The 17,355-nt window shown below is 42.5% G+C and overlaps 1 protein-coding gene across 1 annotated transcript in view; it reads right to left on the bottom strand.

Moving 5' to 3' along the window:
• The window catches only part of LOC144762435 (dynein axonemal heavy chain 5-like), a 1,437,549-nt gene that overhangs the window by 1,390,802 nt on the left and 29,392 nt on the right, over positions 1-17,355 (bottom strand). Inside the window, exon 2 of the mRNA XM_078647616.1 lies at positions 14,824-14,996. Within this exon, the coding sequence (XP_078503742.1) occupies positions 14,824-14,996 (173 nt within the window). The remainder of the gene's footprint in view (positions 1-14,823; positions 14,997-17,355) is intronic.

Raw genomic sequence — 17,355 nt, 5'->3', positions numbered from 1 at the left:
CTTGTTGACGCACGCTATTCAGGAAGCCTATAAAGGATTAGTGGTGAATTAATATGGTGCAATATGAAGTAATTTCAGTGGTGGATATTAGTTAGTTACTTGGAGTGAAAAAAATAGCAGAGGGAAGAAAGATTTGCATTCATATAGCACTTGTTCCCCTGATGGGTGTTGAAGCGCTTTTCTGGCAAGTAGCACGCCACTCCGAAACCCATAAAGGATTAGTGTTGAAAATTAGCATAGTATAAATATGAAGTAATCTGAGTAGTTGATATGTTATTCAGTTATTTGGGTAGTATATTAGTATAGTTGAATATGGAATTTGAGAAGTGAACATGTTAGTCTGTTAATTTTGATTGAAAAGGATAGTGGAGGGATAAAAGAGTAAAGGATTTTTAAAAAAAACATTTTTTTAGGTCTTAGCAGTATGAGGAGGCTTTTGGATGAGTAAAAAGGAGTTTTGGAGGTGAGGAGTCAGAGGGAAGAGTTTAGAAAGGTTTGTTTTAAGGGATCGGTATAGTAAAAAGAGGTGTCAGATGATGCAAGGAGGGGTAGAGTAGGAGAGAGTTTAGAAAGGGTTATTTTGGCGATCATAGTAGTGGTATGGGGTTTGGGATAAATGAGAGAGTGGATGTAGAGGATGTATTGATAGATATATAGGATGAGAGATAGGGTAGTGCATTGGAAGGAGTAGTAGAAAGAAGTTTGAGATTTGTCAGAAGGTTGGGCTAGAAGATATATTGAGCGAAGTATAGGCTGAGAAATAGGGTAGTGCATTGGAAATGCTAAATTAGAAGAAAGCGATAAATATATAGATCCATAAGTACATTAAAAGTAGATAGATACATAAAGGAGGTAAGTATATGTAGATTAAAGATATTGATAGAGGCACAGGATGAGAAATAGGGTAGTGCATTTGATATGCTTTTTCAGGAGAAAAGTAACAGACACATAGATCCAAGTACATGGAAGGTACATAGATGCACAATGAAAGTATGTATATGTAGACCAAAGATGATTTTTATGTATTTATTATTATTTTTTTCTCTTAACATAATATTATTTTACATGTTTATACAAAGTAATACACAAAGATAGGTACATATCTATAGTGAAAACAAATGCTTATATACAGAGGGTTATGCTGTAAATTTCTGTTTGCGTATGGTGCTTATGTGGTGGAAGAGCCAAATCTTGAGTAGTTTTCTGAAGATAAGGTGGTTGTCGGTGGACCTTATGTTGAAGGGTAAAGAGTTTCATAGATTGGCTGCTTGAACAGAGAAGGATGTGCCACCCATGGTTTTTTTCTTGTATGGTGGGATTTTGAGGCGAGATGCTCCTTTAGAGCGGAGGTTCCTTTGTTGAATGTGTTTGGTGATTTTATTCCTGATGAAGAGTGGTCCTTTTCCATATATTGCTTTGTGGGTGATACAAAGCAGCTTGAACGTGGATCTTCTGGCAACCGGAGTCTGGCAGCCGAGTTCTGAATCCGTTGTAGTCTTTTCATGGTCGTTAAAGGTGATCCGTGGTAGAAGCTATTGGCATAATCAAGTTTGGACAGAACAAGGGAGATGGTAGCTTGGACCTTGTGTGGAAATCTCAAATGAGGGGAAATTTGTCGCAGCGTTTTTATAGTAGCAAAGCTTGATCTTGCTAGTTTATCCACTTGGGCATTCATCAACAGCTTGGAGTCCATGGTCATTCCGAGGTTTCTTACTTCCTTTGATACTTTAGGCAGTGATCCCAGTTCATCAGGCCATGCGGCAAGTGGGTTGTAATGTTTCCAATCGCCACACGTGAGTATTTCAGTTTTTGAAGCATTCAATTTGAGATGGCTCCAAGTCATCCACTGATCCACGGCTCTGAGACAGCTGAACATTTGTGATTTTCCAATGTCTTTGAGGCATTCCAGTTGAAGGAGTATGTGCGTTTCATCTGCATAGTTATAGCACGTGTGGTGAAATTTATTGATCAGTACTGGTAATGACTTCACGTAGACGTTGAAAAGCAGGGGTGAGATGATAGAACCTTGAGGGACCCCTGCTTTTGTGGAGTACGGTTTGGACGAGAAAGGTGGGGTATGGATGACATTAGTTCTGTTTCGAAGGTAGGACGCGATCCAGTCTAGAGCAGTTCCCTCTATGCCGGCTTCATAAAGTCTTTGTTTCAGAGTGTCATGGTCAACCGTGTCAAAGGCAGCTGAGAGGTCCAAGAGAAGTAGCGCAGAAACCCCGTTGCGGTCAACTGTATTCTTTAGGTCATCCCAGATGGCAAGGAGGGCAGATTCAGGGCCTCTTCCCGGATGGAATCCTGTTTGGAAGTCTGAAAGTATGTCATTCTCTTCAATGAATTGTGACATCTGGGTGAACAGTGCTCTTTCTATCAGTTTGCCCAGGAAGGTCCATTTGTAATGGGTCTGTAGTTATCAGGGTTCATCGGGTCCAAGTTTGTTTTCTTCAGTAAAGGGCGTATGTATGACTTTTTTAGTTCTTCTGTAAATATTCCAGTAGTTTTTTTTTTTTGTAGAGTTTTATATAGCGCCAACTTGACCCAAACCGAATCGGATATCAGAGCGCTTTACATAGCACCAGTTATGTTACATGAGGACACACATTCATTTTTTTTTTGTTAGAACAGGGGTCAGAAGGGCTGCCAGCAGGCCTGCTTGCTTTGACCAGGTCCATAAATTCATCGTGTGAGATGTGTTGGAAGGAACAGAGAGGCTTGATTAGAACATTCTTGGATTGTTGTTTTGTACAAGGGTTAGTGCTGGTGCTTTGTTTCTGTTTTAAGTACGAGTCCAACGTGTCTGCTTTATCCGTGTAATGATTTGCCAGTTTGTCTGTAAAATCTTGAGTAACTGGATGAGTTCATTCTAGGCAATTTGGTTTGCGAAATTCATAGAGTATTTTATAGAATCTTTATTTGCACATTTAGCGTTTTGAATTCTGTCTGAATAGTACCTTTTCTTAACTTTTTTGATAGCCAACTTGTATAATCTGTTAATTTTCTGTAGGTGAAGTTTGTCTTGTTTGGCGTTTGTTTTGAGCGAGGTACGTTGCAGTTTTCTAATTTGTTGTTTTATGTCTTTTATTTCAATGTTTCTCCAAGGCGCTTTTTTTCTTTTGTTCTGTTGTGTCGTTTTGAGTGGTATCAGGATGTCAAAAGCTTCCTGTAGCCACTCATATAGATTTTGAACAAAATGTATGGTTTCCAGATGTGTACTGGATGTTAGTTGTGTTTCCAAGTGTTCCAAATTGAGTTTGTTCCACGGTCGATAGGTGGATGGATGTAAGGTAGTTTTAGGTGAGTCGCTTAGCGTTGTTTTATGTTGGAAAGCAAGCAAGGGGTGGTCTGACCATATAACTGGAGTTATAGTTTGAAAGATAACTAGTTCAGTATTAGCAAAAATTACATCTAGGATATGTCCAGCGGTGTGTGTTGGATTGTGGACAATCTGATGCAGGTTCAATGCGTCTACGCCGGTGATTATTGTTTTTGGATGAGTCATATTGGGTTTATCAAACCAAATATTAAGGTCACCCAGAACGCATAGGTTGGAGTGTATTGTTATCAGGTTTGAGACTGTGTCTAGAAGTGCTTCTGGGAATGTTGCCTTGCAAGATGGAGGTCTGTAAAGGAGCAGGAAGTTACAGGAGGAAGATGGTGTAGGATTGCATCTTGTTAGAAGAGCCTCACAATTCTTTATGAAGATGTTGTCAATTTTAGTGATATGTATTGTTTGCCTGAATACAACAGCTAGACCACCTCCTTTTTTGGCTATACAAATTTGGGTGATTATTTGATAGCCTAGAGGAATGGCTTCATGCAGGACTGGAGCCATATCCTCTCCCAACCATGATTCGGTTATGAATAGTATGTCTGGTTTTGCATCGGTGAGAAGGTCGTAGATGTGAAGCTTGTTTTTAGAGAGGGATCGAGCATTTATTAGTAGACAGTTTAGTGAGTGGCCTTTGGTGATAGTGGGACTTTGTTTTGTAGAAGAGTGATCAGTATTGTGTGGGTTTGTAGCAGGTATGTGTTTAGTGCTAATATTAGCTGTATTAGGATAGCAATCATGTAGCTGTTCTGTATCGTGTTCCTCATCCAGCATGCTAAGAAAGCATTTTGATGGCTCTGCGTGTGTATGAGTTGGAGATGGTATTTGAGAGAGAGTTGGAGTGCTGTGTTGCTTTTGTGGTGTAACATTGTTGTGAAGTAGACATGGGGAAGCAAAGTTGTGAGGTGTGGAATGTTGCTTATATTTTTTGTGTGTGTTTAGGGCAGAAGGTGTATGACTCAGGGGAGGTGGTGCAGCATGTGGGTCATGTAGTAGTGTTCTAAATTGTCCAATAGATGAGAGGTGGTTAGAAGAGAGGTGCTGTATTGCACCTCTGTATTAACAACTCCTCAACAAATTCCCACTCAACTTAATCTCTTTTCAGCATCATTATTGCCAGCTGTGATTTTAAAATGCTTTTAATCCTCAAGATGACTAATGTCGAGAAAGGATAGTAAGTAAAACTCTACAAATAATTTTAACTGGTGCATTTGTTATAGACTCACCAAATACTTGTCCCCACAAGTATTGGGCCCCACTTCGACTGCCTGTTAGCTACCCCTTAACTTCACTTCCCCCCAAAGTTACTGATACTGGAGATACTGGTAACTTGGAGGGTGGAGTTACCAGGAATTATAGGTGGAACCCTGAGTTTCCCTTAAAAAATGCGGAATTAACAGGAAATCTTCTAGTAATTCCTTATTTTGCCCGGTGCTTCACTTGGAGATTTTGGTTGCAGTAAAACACCACAGGTCCATGGTGTGCCTGCAGATCTCATAATGCCCGTCAAGATAAAAAATTATCTCATAATAATCCCTATGTGGGCTCTTCCTCCTGCCAATACTGGGGCCCTTCATATCCCGGTAGAAGATGTAGCCTTAATACCTCTGTGGTCCTGTATATCATTAAATTGAACATGGTGTTGGCGGTTCATATGGTGCAAAACGGTCCAAATATGTAAATTAAGAAATTGTATATATAGAATGAAAATTTGGATGAATACCGTTTTTGTTATAATTATATCTTTCATGTCTAATAATAAAAAAGACTAATGTTTTTCAAATAACGTTGCGTTTTGGGACAATGTTGATGTATATTTAATGAAGGATACACTACCTATGTATTACTGTGTTACCTAGGAGAGGTTTGTTCTTGTTCTACTTTGTTCCCTGCCTCCCTCTCCTGGTATCCTTTGAATTCAGGGACCCTCTTTTGTTTTTTGAGCGAAAAGGTCCAGGAGCCAGAAGCTGATCCCTTTGCTTCCATTGAGGTAGATCAGAGTAGGCGTGATGCTGAGGGTTTCAACAACACAAATATTCTTGAACTGATGGAACCAAATGACCTCGTTTTTTAAAATATTTTTCCCAAATCATGCTCATCTTTGGATTGAGTGCTAAACATAACCCAGATTTATATCAGGACTAACCCTGGGCGTAGTTCGCGTAGTAGCGCTACGCGTTGCTACGCAAAGTGCACTTCGCACTACGCAAGCTACGCAAACTGCTTGGTGCACTGTCCAAAATGCTGTTCGCACTGACTGCACAGTGCTGGATGCTTGTCCTCACTGTGCAATCATTGCAAACCGCATCTTGCACAGTGCAAGCGGTTGTTTTCTGCCGCTCGAGTAGATTTTTACTCGAGCGGCAGCTTTCTCAACGCGGACTGGTAGTTTCTTATCGCGAGCGGTTGCGAGCATACGTGACCACTCGCAATGAGAAACCTGACCTCCCCGCGTTGAGAATCTCGCCGGGAGGTTTATTTTCCACGCTCTCCATCGGCAACTTGCTGTTGCTGATCGCGAACGAGGAAAAAGTCTCGCCGGGATGTTATTTTGCTTGCTCGTGGTCGTCAACTTGACGTTGAGGTCGGCGAGCAATCAAAAAATGCCCGCTACGCTATGCGTTTTTGCACTGTGCTACATGCAATTCGCGTAGCGCGTAGTTGTGCAAACTACGCAAGCGTAGAGTAGTCCTACGCCCAGGCCTAATCAGGACAGATCCCCATCATGATCAATGTGATGTACTGACTTCATGATCATCATTTCTAAAGGAAAGGACCCCCACCACACTAGTGCAGCGGAATGGATACTGGACGCAGGTTATTCAAACTGAATTTAAATCTGAACTCTGTAATAAAAGCAAGAGCCGGCTAACGTAACTTTCTTGAGAATCCTTCATGAAGGCTATTGAATATTAAAGATGAAGTTAAGAACGTGCAAGTATGCTAGACAAATATATGTTTCTGATGCCATACACTTACTTCGAAAAACAATGCACACAATTCACAGAGAATAAGGCTGTGCTGCTGGCAACTGCAATTAAGGGTAGGCTGGGTTTTTGCCATTGCTCATTGGCCAGCCTCCTTAAGACAGCCATATAGAAACATCAGGTAGTGAAAACAACTACTGGAAAACATGTAAACATTATCACATTTATGGTAGTAGGAGAGACCGCCAGTGGCTTCCAATGGAGGTAAAAATCACTTGAAAAAACAACTGGTTAATCAACAAAATGCCCCTCTGAGACACCTTACGCAACCGTAGAAACAAAAATGTTAAAACATTCTTATCATCTGGAGTACTTTATTCTGTTGATCAATTCCTAGTTGAAATGCCTAAATTAAAACGGGTCAGAATTGGAAAGCAAGGTTTCCGTGTCGACCTAGAATTACTCATCAGTAGAGTTAAGAAACCATTTATATATCGACGTTATCTGCAATACTGTAAAATCATGCTCCCAAGGTCAGACACCCACTTTATTCAAAGGACTTGGCTGCCTACACGCTGCTTAAGTGCAAGTCTTAAGTGCAAGTCTTTCCGGCCGATTACGCTTCACCTCCGGGACTCTGGCATAAAATATTCCTGGGGGCACCTATTCCAGCTGTTCTTCTCTTACAAGGGGAGCTAAGGCAAATCCGTTCACTCAATAGAGCCAGAACTCGCAGCCCGTAGACGCCGAAGTGGTCATGGCTGGACCACCATTAAGACTCCGAGCTCCTGACCCGGACACTATTGCCAAGGAGCGGCAAGCAGTGCTGTCATCCCTCGCCGGGGCATCTTCGGAATGACGCGGAACCCCCGCTATTTGCAGTCTGATACTTTGATGGCGCACCCTCGCCTCTAGCCAATGGCGTTGATAACTTTCCATGGGCATGTCTTGTGGGAGCGAGGAGCTATGGGCCACGAGTACCCTTCTATCTCTTTTCTAAGAGCAGGATGCTCTGGACCTTTACTTTGATTTTTCACATTACCAATGTTTTTGTTTCTTATGGGCTTTTGTTTTTTTCAATGTTGGCGTCTCCTCCCCAGTGCTGAATCTCCCTCGCGGGCATTTAGGTCAGCTACCCATGCATGCTACACCAGACCGCCATATTCCTGGAAACTAAGGGATGCACTACTCCACCATCCTGACGTAGTCGCAATCCTCACAAAAACGTTGGAGGAGTTCTTAGCTATAAATGACACACACAACACTTCCATTGTCTCCCTTTGGGAAACGCTCAAATTAGTGGCCCGGGGAGATGTCATAGCCATGTCGGCTGCAGACAAAAAGGCAAGTAAAGAGAAGAGGGATGAACTTTCAAAGCAAGTGCTGGAATTAGAAGGGATCCATAAAAGGACGGGCCCCTCGAATTAGGAAGAAATCAAAAGCGGCAAGGGTGCAAATGGCCAGCCTGGACCTCAATAGGGCGGAATATGCTGCGCTTTGGTTGAAGCATACACTTTATACTGGGGGGGACAAATGCGGCCACTTACTGGCCCATAAATTGCACGTGCAGAGACAGGCAGCGACGGTCCCACTCATTCTGACTGACGAGAGCATTGAGAACATATGGGGCAAGGACATAACAAATACATTCAGAGATTCCTATGCAACTCTGTGCTCCGCACAGCATTTCCCCACCAAAACTTCTCCAGGTATTGTCAAGACGTAACACTTTCCAGACTGACAGCTGATCAGGAAGCGGCCCTGGATAGTCACATTAGGCTCGAAGAAGTTATCTCGACTATAGCTCGACTTAAACTTCTTAGATCCCCAGTCCAGATGGGTTCACCGCCCTTTTAAATAAAACTTTTTGGTCACTTTTAGCCCCGATATTGACACAACTTTTTAATGCCATTGATGACACTAGGGAGCTACCACCTTCAATTCTTCTGGCGTCAGTGCCAGTTTTGCCCAAACCTGGAAAAGACAGTAGATATTGCGCCTTGTATAGGCTGTTATCTCTTTTGAACATTGATTTTAAGACCCTTACAGGAATCCTCGCGGCTAGACTAGGGCCCATGATGCCGGCATTAATAGGCCCGGATCAGGCCAGATTTGTTGCGGCCAGGTAGTGTAGTGAACACCAGATGGCTACTATATCTCTTAGATAAATCCCACCAACAGTCCGAGGAACGTATCTTCCTATCAATAGACACAGAGAAGGCGTTGGATAGGATGTATGACACTACAACGCATGCTTTTACATCGCATGCCTTTACAACGTTAGTATTACAACGCAGTCCATTACAACGTATAGTGCTTTGGGGTGCTGGATAGTGAATAGTTTAATTTACTATTCCAACTCCAGTCCCCGTGGACACTAGGGAAGGTTATTGGATAGTAAATTAACCTATTCCCTATCCTAGAGCGCCCCCCAGACAATGCGTTGTAATAGTTTGCGTTGTAATGGTTGCGTTGTAAAGGCTCTACGATGTAAAAGTTGCGTTGTAAAGGTTGTTTACCCGTTGGATAGGGTCCACTGGCCCTTTTTGGAGACTGTCCTGAAGAAATTCGGGTTTGGGCGCCGCTTTAGCCAATGGGTCTTGCGTGGCTACAGTCACCTTTGAGCTACTGTCAGAGTGAACGGTTTTACCTCTGAACCCTTTAATATCACCAGGGGCACGCGTCAGGCCTGCCCACACTCCCCCCTATTGCTTGCTCTTTACATGGAGCCACCTGCTCAGAGAATACGGGAGAACCAGCTGATTCAGGGAATCCTCTTTGGAGGAGAGCGCCATAACGTCAGCCTTTACGCGGATGATGTTGTCGCCATGCTCAAGTCCCCTCACACCTCAGTCCTGACGTTCCTGGCCAAACTGGAGGAATTTGCAGCGGCTTCTGGATTTAAGGTTAACATGGCCAAGTCTAAAGTGTTGAGCTTCTCATTGAAGCAGACCACCGTCACGGCTCTGGCTCAAGCATGCCCTATTCAATGGGACTGAAAGATTATGCCTTATTTGGGCATCATGTTGTCCCTATCCACTACTGAGACGACATCCCTAAATTATTCTCGGCTACTGCGACAGACAAGGCAGGAACTCAAACGGTGGCAACCTTTTAATCTCTCATGGTTGTGTAGAGTAGCGGCCACCAAGATGAACATACTCCCTAAAGTCTTATATCTCTTTCAAACTCTCCCAGTAGAACCTCCCCCGGGTGTCTTAAAGCAGTTACAATCCAAATCTATAGCTTTTGTCTGGGCCGACAAGAGGTCGCGAATAAACAGGGATTTGAGTTACAGACCTCACAAGGAGGGGTGGCTGGGGATCCCCGACCTTGACTGCTATTATAAAGCGATGCAACTGCAGACTCTGAGTAGTCCTGGCTCTTCATGGAGCAGGCGCTTGCAAAAAAGGGTCTCTGGAAGATCCCCTTCCTCCGCAAGGCTGATAGGCCCCGGGGGCTGTATGGCTCCCCTGTGGCCCATTCCACGCTGAAAGCCTGGGACGCGACAGCTATCCGCAACGGCCTGACGACCTTCCCCTTGCCCCTCACTCCCATTACGGAAAATCAGAATTTCTCTCAGGGCCTTAATTGGGACGCATTTAGCCATTGGGATGCAGCAGGACACAGGTTTGTAGGGCATTTTTTCAATGTCGATGGTCCTCATTTTTTTGAGGATTTTAAATCTGATTTTCACATGCCTAAAAAGGAGTGCTACCATTATTTGCAAATACAACACTGATCATGCAACCCCAAATCCGCTCGGGAGCGGAGAGGTCTCTCACTAAGTAGTGGCTGCAATCCAAAAAGCGACTTATCACAGAACTTTACCAAATCTTGCGCCCCCCTGAACAGACGGCTAAGTCAGCAGGCCAAAGACAGTGGGAGGTGGAGCTAGGCCAGACCCTGACCCCCAAAGAATGGACGGATATTCATTACAGAGCCTGACACTCAGCATGTAATATAAATTGAATTGAAACAGCCACTAAGATCATGACATATTGGTACCTTACACCCTCCCGACTCCACAAGAGCGACCCTGACAATTCTCCTACTTGCTGGAGGGGGTGTGACTCTGAAGGCACACTCTTGCACCTGCTATGGGAATGCCCTATTCTTGCACCCTATTGGATGCAGGTGCTGGACGAGATTGATAGCCACTTCTACACTACGCTCCTGGGTTTCCCCGAATATGTGGTCCTGGGGTTGTCTGATAGACTTTCCTTTCCCCTCAAGTCTCGCTAGGCAATTAGGCATAGCTCTAGGGGCGGCATTACAACATATATGATCACACGGGAGCACAGACGGAGTACCAGATGTACAGGGATGGCTGCACCAGATTGGAACGAATCACCTCTTCGCTTCAAGGAGATGAGGCCTCCTTTGCTGATGTGTGGCGGCCCTTTGTCTCCCTGTTGTGCACTGAATTTCGTAAGCGGTCCTGCCCTAGGTATCTATGTCTGCTTCGCCTTCCTGAATTGAGTCAAAGTGCAAACTAAACATTACCCCTCTGTGCCATGGAGTGCTGGGTCTGCTTTTTACGTTGCTGCTTAGGTATCTGGAACGGGGGAGGAGAAGGGAGGGGAGAGGGGGGATAGGGAGAGAGGCGGGCAGTTCTTTTTTTCTGTTATTTTGATGCTCTGCGAAGCAAAACGACAGCTATGACCTAGGCCTCATTTCTCACTGCATCTTGTTCGTTGATAACCCAATAAAAAGATATCAAACTAAAATCATGTTCCCTCTTTGACTGTGGACCAGTGCATAGAAACAATCAGTTTGTGAGTTTGTACAATTCAAATGCTCGTCACTCCACTGCTTACATTTGTGTGATTTTGTATACTACTATACCCACGTGAAAGATGGCCAAGTATATACAAAAATAAAGCAGACTTGAGTGCAATGTGTACAGTCTTTGCAAAAGAAAGTTTTTCATCACCTCTGAATGTTATGAGGGGTATCTATGAACGAATATTTTACATGAGTTTATTCCTCGGTGTAGGATACAATTACAAGAAGGGGCTTCCACTGGCCTTTGGCAAATTCAGCATGAAGCATGTAGTGCACGAACGAGTTCTCTACAAATAAAAATTAACATAACATAGCAAGGGAGATCTCACTAGATTTGAGGATCATCCTACTATGGAGAAGAGGAGTAAGATTCATGAGAGGAAGATGGGGATTTTTTGATATATGCCTGTATCCCATGAAGAGAACTTTGCTTCACCTGCTGGGAGAAATACTTTCGTGATATCCACCATAATTTCTGTCCATAAGGACTTGCTCCAGGACTACAGAAGTCATCTTGCTGTTTTTAATGTAATACTCAGTGGGATATTTGATTTGCCATAGGAGACTGTAACTTGCTGTGGAGTCTGGGTTTTGACTCCTGAAGTTGCAGTGGCCTGGAACAGAGGACGAATACTGTACAATTTAAGGAGCCCCATTCACCTGAAGTCATGGGATTGCTTTGAGAACATTTGTCCTGCTTGAGTAGACCCCTAACAGTTATCTTGAAATTGACTTGTTTGCTTTAACTGCTGAAGATCTGCAAAACTAGATGAGGCCTGTCCTTATATTTATCTTACTCCTTGGCTTAATTTTTCCATAGGAGAAAAATGTGGATGTGAATTTCTACTGGAGGGCCGTGGGAACCCAATGGCATGTATCTGAAAAAGATGTAACTCCACAGGATATAGGAAGTGATTTGTTCTACTCAGACAAAATCTGTCTCTGCCAAATCTATTTAAAGCATGCTCCTAGAATTGCAAACTGACATTGGCCCCATTGGCACCACCTAATGGATCTGGACAAGCCTTTATTAATTTTTCAGAAAAATAACTGACCAAAGAAGGGTTTATCCTGCATTCAATAAACTTGCTTGAAGTCACTGAAACACACCTACTCTCGGCTTGAGTTTTTCTTCTGGTCTGTTGCTGTGTGAACAAGCCTTCAAATTGAAGGTATACAACTTTGTGATGGCCTTACTAGGTACAGCCTCCTAGTTTGATCACAGATTTTTTCTCCATCTTGAAGGCAGTTCCTTTGTGTATCTTGCTGCACATCGTGAGAATGCAATTCTGCTAAATCTTCATCTCACTTCGAAATTACCTACCTTTAGGAAACTACCTAAAACCTGGCTGTTTTAATGCTGTTATGTTACTCAGAATTTCTCCACTGTGCAATTTCATTGCTGCTTGATCTGTTGTATCAGGATACTCCTTTGGGGATGAGCTAGCCTATTATAAATGACAATACCATAACACATAGCCTGCAGACTAGGTCAGGAAATAAAATCCTTGAAAAGGCCAAGCCACACATTCTATCCAGTCTTGTGCACTTCATGGTTTGCCTCACTGTACCCAAGCCTGATGAAGATTCACAAAGGGATTTAGGAGACTTTGGCATTTTAAGATGTTTTCAACTCTGTAATTGGCTTATATTGGGAGTTGGGATTCTACTGTTCCGGTTAAAATCCCATGGATACCTAAACGAATTGTTTTGCATGTGCGTGAGGGTTTTCTTACTAAATTTGTAATAGGACTTGTTGTGGATCTTAAAGTTTATTTCTTCAACTGCACTGTTGTTGGATTGCGCAGTTGAACACCATACCTCATACTTTCCTGAAGTCCTGGCTGACCACTCTGGCAAAGTTTCCAAAGATGAACTAAGGATATCCTTAAGGAAGACTGCTTTACCTTCTAATTCCCTTTAATCTACAAGTGTGGGAGATCATTCACAATTAACATCAGAACTGTGACCTCTCCAATGTCATGCAAGGTGAATTCCCTAACGCACTAAAAGAGGAACAATTTTGTTCTTTCCACAACTGACTGCAATCTTTTTTTTTTAGGCATGAAAGACAATCAAACAGCATTTGTTAAGCGTAACATTGCCACCCCTGGTGGTATCTGGCAGCGGTGTCTCCGTCAAAGAGCCAGGATATATGGAGCTGGTGGGGAAGGTCGTTCCAGTTCTTGGCAGCAATGTAGAAGAAAGAGCGGCCGACAATGCGGGTGTTACAGATGGGGGGAGGAGGGAGGAAATGGGTTAATTTGAGCCAGTGGTTTCCAGTGCTCGGCACCGGCACTTAATTGTCAGCACCAGCACTTAATTGTCGGCACAGGCACTCATGACAGCAGCCACAAGGTGGTGCTGGTTGTATAACTTAGATATGAGAAGAACAGCCATTGTTTATTTATTCAATATGCATTAAACACAACTAATACCTGCCAGCCAAGCTATTTTTATCGCTTTGGGGGCCTGGTATAGTCTGAATTGTCACACATGTAGCAGTGTGCTGGTTAGTAGTTGTGTAGATACTGTCACTGGCAACGCTGGCAGTGGCAATGGGTGGTGCAAGCTGCAGAGGCCTCCTGTTTAGAGCCCTGGCACTTTTCTTTGTACAAATTAAGCACTGGCCAGTGTGCAAAGGCGAATGAAGAGGAGCACAGGTGTGTAGTGGGCTGTTGGAAGTTCAGTCAATGGTTTATGCAGGCAGGTCCTAGGCCACGATGGGCTTTGTAGGCGCACCAATGACAGTTTGTATATGTGGGGACAACTACACCAGCGTTCCAGGGCAAACCCTTTTGTAAAGAACCACCCGGTATGTAAGTATGTGTTAGCAATCTGGACACTTTCTGATAAAAATCGAATTAATTGGGATTAACCCAATAATATTTGGTTTGCAAAACATAGAAAACCTAATCCTTGAAATCAATCAGTCATTTCGTACTAAGGTGGAGTCAGAATGAGTGCCATTGATGACCAGTTATTATGTCTGCCTGTTATCCTATCAACGCCTCTTGTTATGCTCTAGCAATATTCTCAGATTTTTCATACATTTACCTTGTTGTACAGTTGACCATCAGGCACACAAAATGTCATACTTAAAACGCCTCCATTAAAATATTCAAGCACATCCCAATGATACACAAAAGCAACTGTGCTTCTGTTAGCCACTGTCTAATGGATTACTGTGGGTTTTTTATCTTCTTAGCAAACACAAGGAGATGATGGACGGAGCACTGAAACTTTTCAGACACTCACACCCAGTCACAGATCTGGGTTGAATCCATCATCATTCTTTAGCTCACTTCGCCACCTCAGTTCAGACCCAGCTATAGGTTTTGTCATCTTCACAATCTTCATTCTATTGTTATTAACTGATCATCAGACAGTCATGCATCGTGATGGTAGATGTGCCTCAGTAGTTTTATATCACAACCATATTTTTCCTGCTGGTAAATGTTATGTTATGTTATGTTAAAGAGATTTTTATAGCGCAGCTAACACCTGAAGGTTTCTTGGCGCTGGTGCTGAGGAAACATAAAAAGAAATAAAAAAGTGGACAACAGGACTAGTTATAGGCATCAGTAAACAAAAAAGTTTTAAGAAGGGATCTAAACCTGGTGTATGGAAGGGGCAACCTTAAAGGGGGAGGTAGGGCATTCCAGAAGGTAGGGGCTAAGAAAGAAAACCTAAGGCCACCGTGTCCGCATCAACCAGTCTGCTCCCCATGATCCACGATCTATCTCACCATGTACTGTCTTGATTTCTTACCTCTGCATGCATGAAGTAGAGTATGGTGGGGCGCAAACCCTTCTCACTTCCACCTCCCAAGCCCTGGAGGTGACGACAGTTCAGCAAGTCCGACTTGATGCGCAGGTCCCATTTTGTCAGCTCGGTCTTCTCTTCCGTTTCGGAGAAGAAAAAGATAGTCTGGGGACCAGCAGCTGGAGAAATAAAGTTGCAAGTATCTTCTATTTATTCAGGTAAAAGTGACATAGACAAGTTGTCTCTCTTCACATACATACAAGAACACAAGCATACAAAACACAGACATCGTACACAACACAAAAACACACAATCACTGTCTTTGCTTTTGCAAAAGCTCCATTCTTTTAGGGTTCAGCTTTGAAAAAAAAGGAAATGATAAATACAGGTTTTAATTAAATGGAATATATTAGTTAATAACAATTTAAAATGTACTTTAGCTACAAATGATAAATGCTGGTTTGAATTTTATTAAAGGGCATATATTAGTTAATAACAATTTCAAATGTACTTTAGCTAATGACTTACCATAAGCATCAGATCTGTTTTTATCATCTGATACCGTTACATGTACAAACAGGACAACTTTTGGAGGTCAAATAAGAAGGAGAGTTGAAAGAAAAATCATAGTTATTTAATTTCTACTTTCACCTGCATTGGGCAGTGAACATATACAGGTGTGGCCAGGTTGTCCAGAGGACCTGGGATTTGTTTATTTTGTTCTGCCCAATGGGGTTTTGGTGAGCAGCCGACCAAAGGGAGATCTACCCCCTGGTTTATTGGGGAAATGGAGCAGGACAGAGATTGCAGGTGGTTTGGGCTATATTGGGCTACTTTATATCCTAAGGCAGTGCTTTTCAAACTTTTCATGTAGGTGTCACACTTTTTAGACATGCATCATTGTGCAACTTGGTAATTGAACTTTACTAGCGAAACGGAGGTTAAACTTATCACATATAAGAGATACAGACAAATATATAACATTTATGTCATATAAATTGTAATAACAAAATATATGGGGACACAACATATCTCATGAAAACCTTTCATGTATATTTTTTAAATATATGATTTGCAAAATAATAACATACATACATTTCCAAGACTATTGTCATTTATGAGTAACAATATGTAAATATGTGCAAGAAATAAAACCATTTGAATATAACCAGAAACCCTTACTATTTTAATGAGATGGATGAGGTTGATAGGAGGAACACAGCTGCTCAATATTTGGTGGAATATTAGATAAAGACACTCACATTTCATCATCAAGCTTCCATGTTTTAGTGTCTTAAAGTTTAGTATCATTGAAAAGGCTACTTCACAAATGTATGTTCTAGAAAAGCTTGAATACTCAGTTTAATCATGGCATTTTGTCTAATAAGGTTATTATTAGGATGTTCTCACCTTCGGAAGGGTGGGCTGCTGCTGCTTTGTATGCTTTAATCAACTCAGTTTTTCTTTTTTTAAGAACAAATGGCATTAGGTAAAATTCGCATAGGTTCTTGGAATATTTGTGGGCTTAAAGAGGGTAAGAAGAGGGCTCTGTTTTCGAAAGTTGTTCAGGCCCTGCGCTTAGAGGTACTGTGCCTGCAGGAAACCCGTGTACCCTGGAGTAACCGGGATTACTTGAAAATTCCTGGGTTTGATTTAATCGGGTGCTCTCGCCAGACTTCAATGATCAGAGGGGTGGCAATTTTATTAAGACGGGGATTAGGGTCATGCAGGAAAACTAGCCAAGATAGTAGTGGGAGATGGGTAATCGCTGAGCTACTAATTAACAGTAGATCTTTAACTATTTGTACTGTTTACTGCTCAAATTTGGATGACCCCGCAGTCTTACATCACCTGAATGTAGAGCTGGCTCTTTGGCCTCACCCTATTTGTTTTTGTGGGGATTTGAACATTAATCTATCTGCCGATTTTAATTTTGTGGGGCGTCAAAATTATATAGGTAAGAAACCCAGAGTTTTTAGGGCACTTCAAGCTCTGGTTCAAGAGCACTGTTTGTCTGACCTTTGGTTTTATCATTATAAACACCTTGACGGTTATACATATTTTTCTGCTCCCCACAATAAAATGGTTCGCTTAGATTACTTTTTCATGTCCGATCAATTGGCAGATTTTACCTCTCTCTCAGTCTCGCCTAGGATTATGTCAGACCATAATCCGGTGATTATTGAATGCACCTTAACTTGTACAGCAATGGTACCAAGGGTTTGGACATTTGAGAGAAAACTGTTATTAGAACAACCATATATAGAGCATATGAGGAACTGGATACTGGAGTTTTTAAATATTAACAGGGGGTCTGCCTCTTGTTTTACTGTCTGGGATACACTAAAAGCAGCTGTCCGGGGGAAACTAAGAGCTTCTCTTTCTTCCGGCAGAGGACTATACAAGATCAAACCAATGAGCGATTGAGGAACTGAGAGTCGCAGAGGTTCAATTGACACGAGCGATCAAGGAGGGTCATGACACAGCTCAAAGCCAGGTACAGGTCGCTAGAATTAGGACTTCCCTGCTGGAGTACTT

Source organism: Lissotriton helveticus, chromosome 6, assembly GCF_964261635.1.
Source record: "Lissotriton helveticus chromosome 6, aLisHel1.1, whole genome shotgun sequence".
Lineage (NCBI taxonomy): Eukaryota > Metazoa > Chordata > Amphibia > Caudata > Salamandridae > Lissotriton > Lissotriton helveticus.
This window is presented reverse-complemented; position numbering and strand designations above follow the sequence as displayed.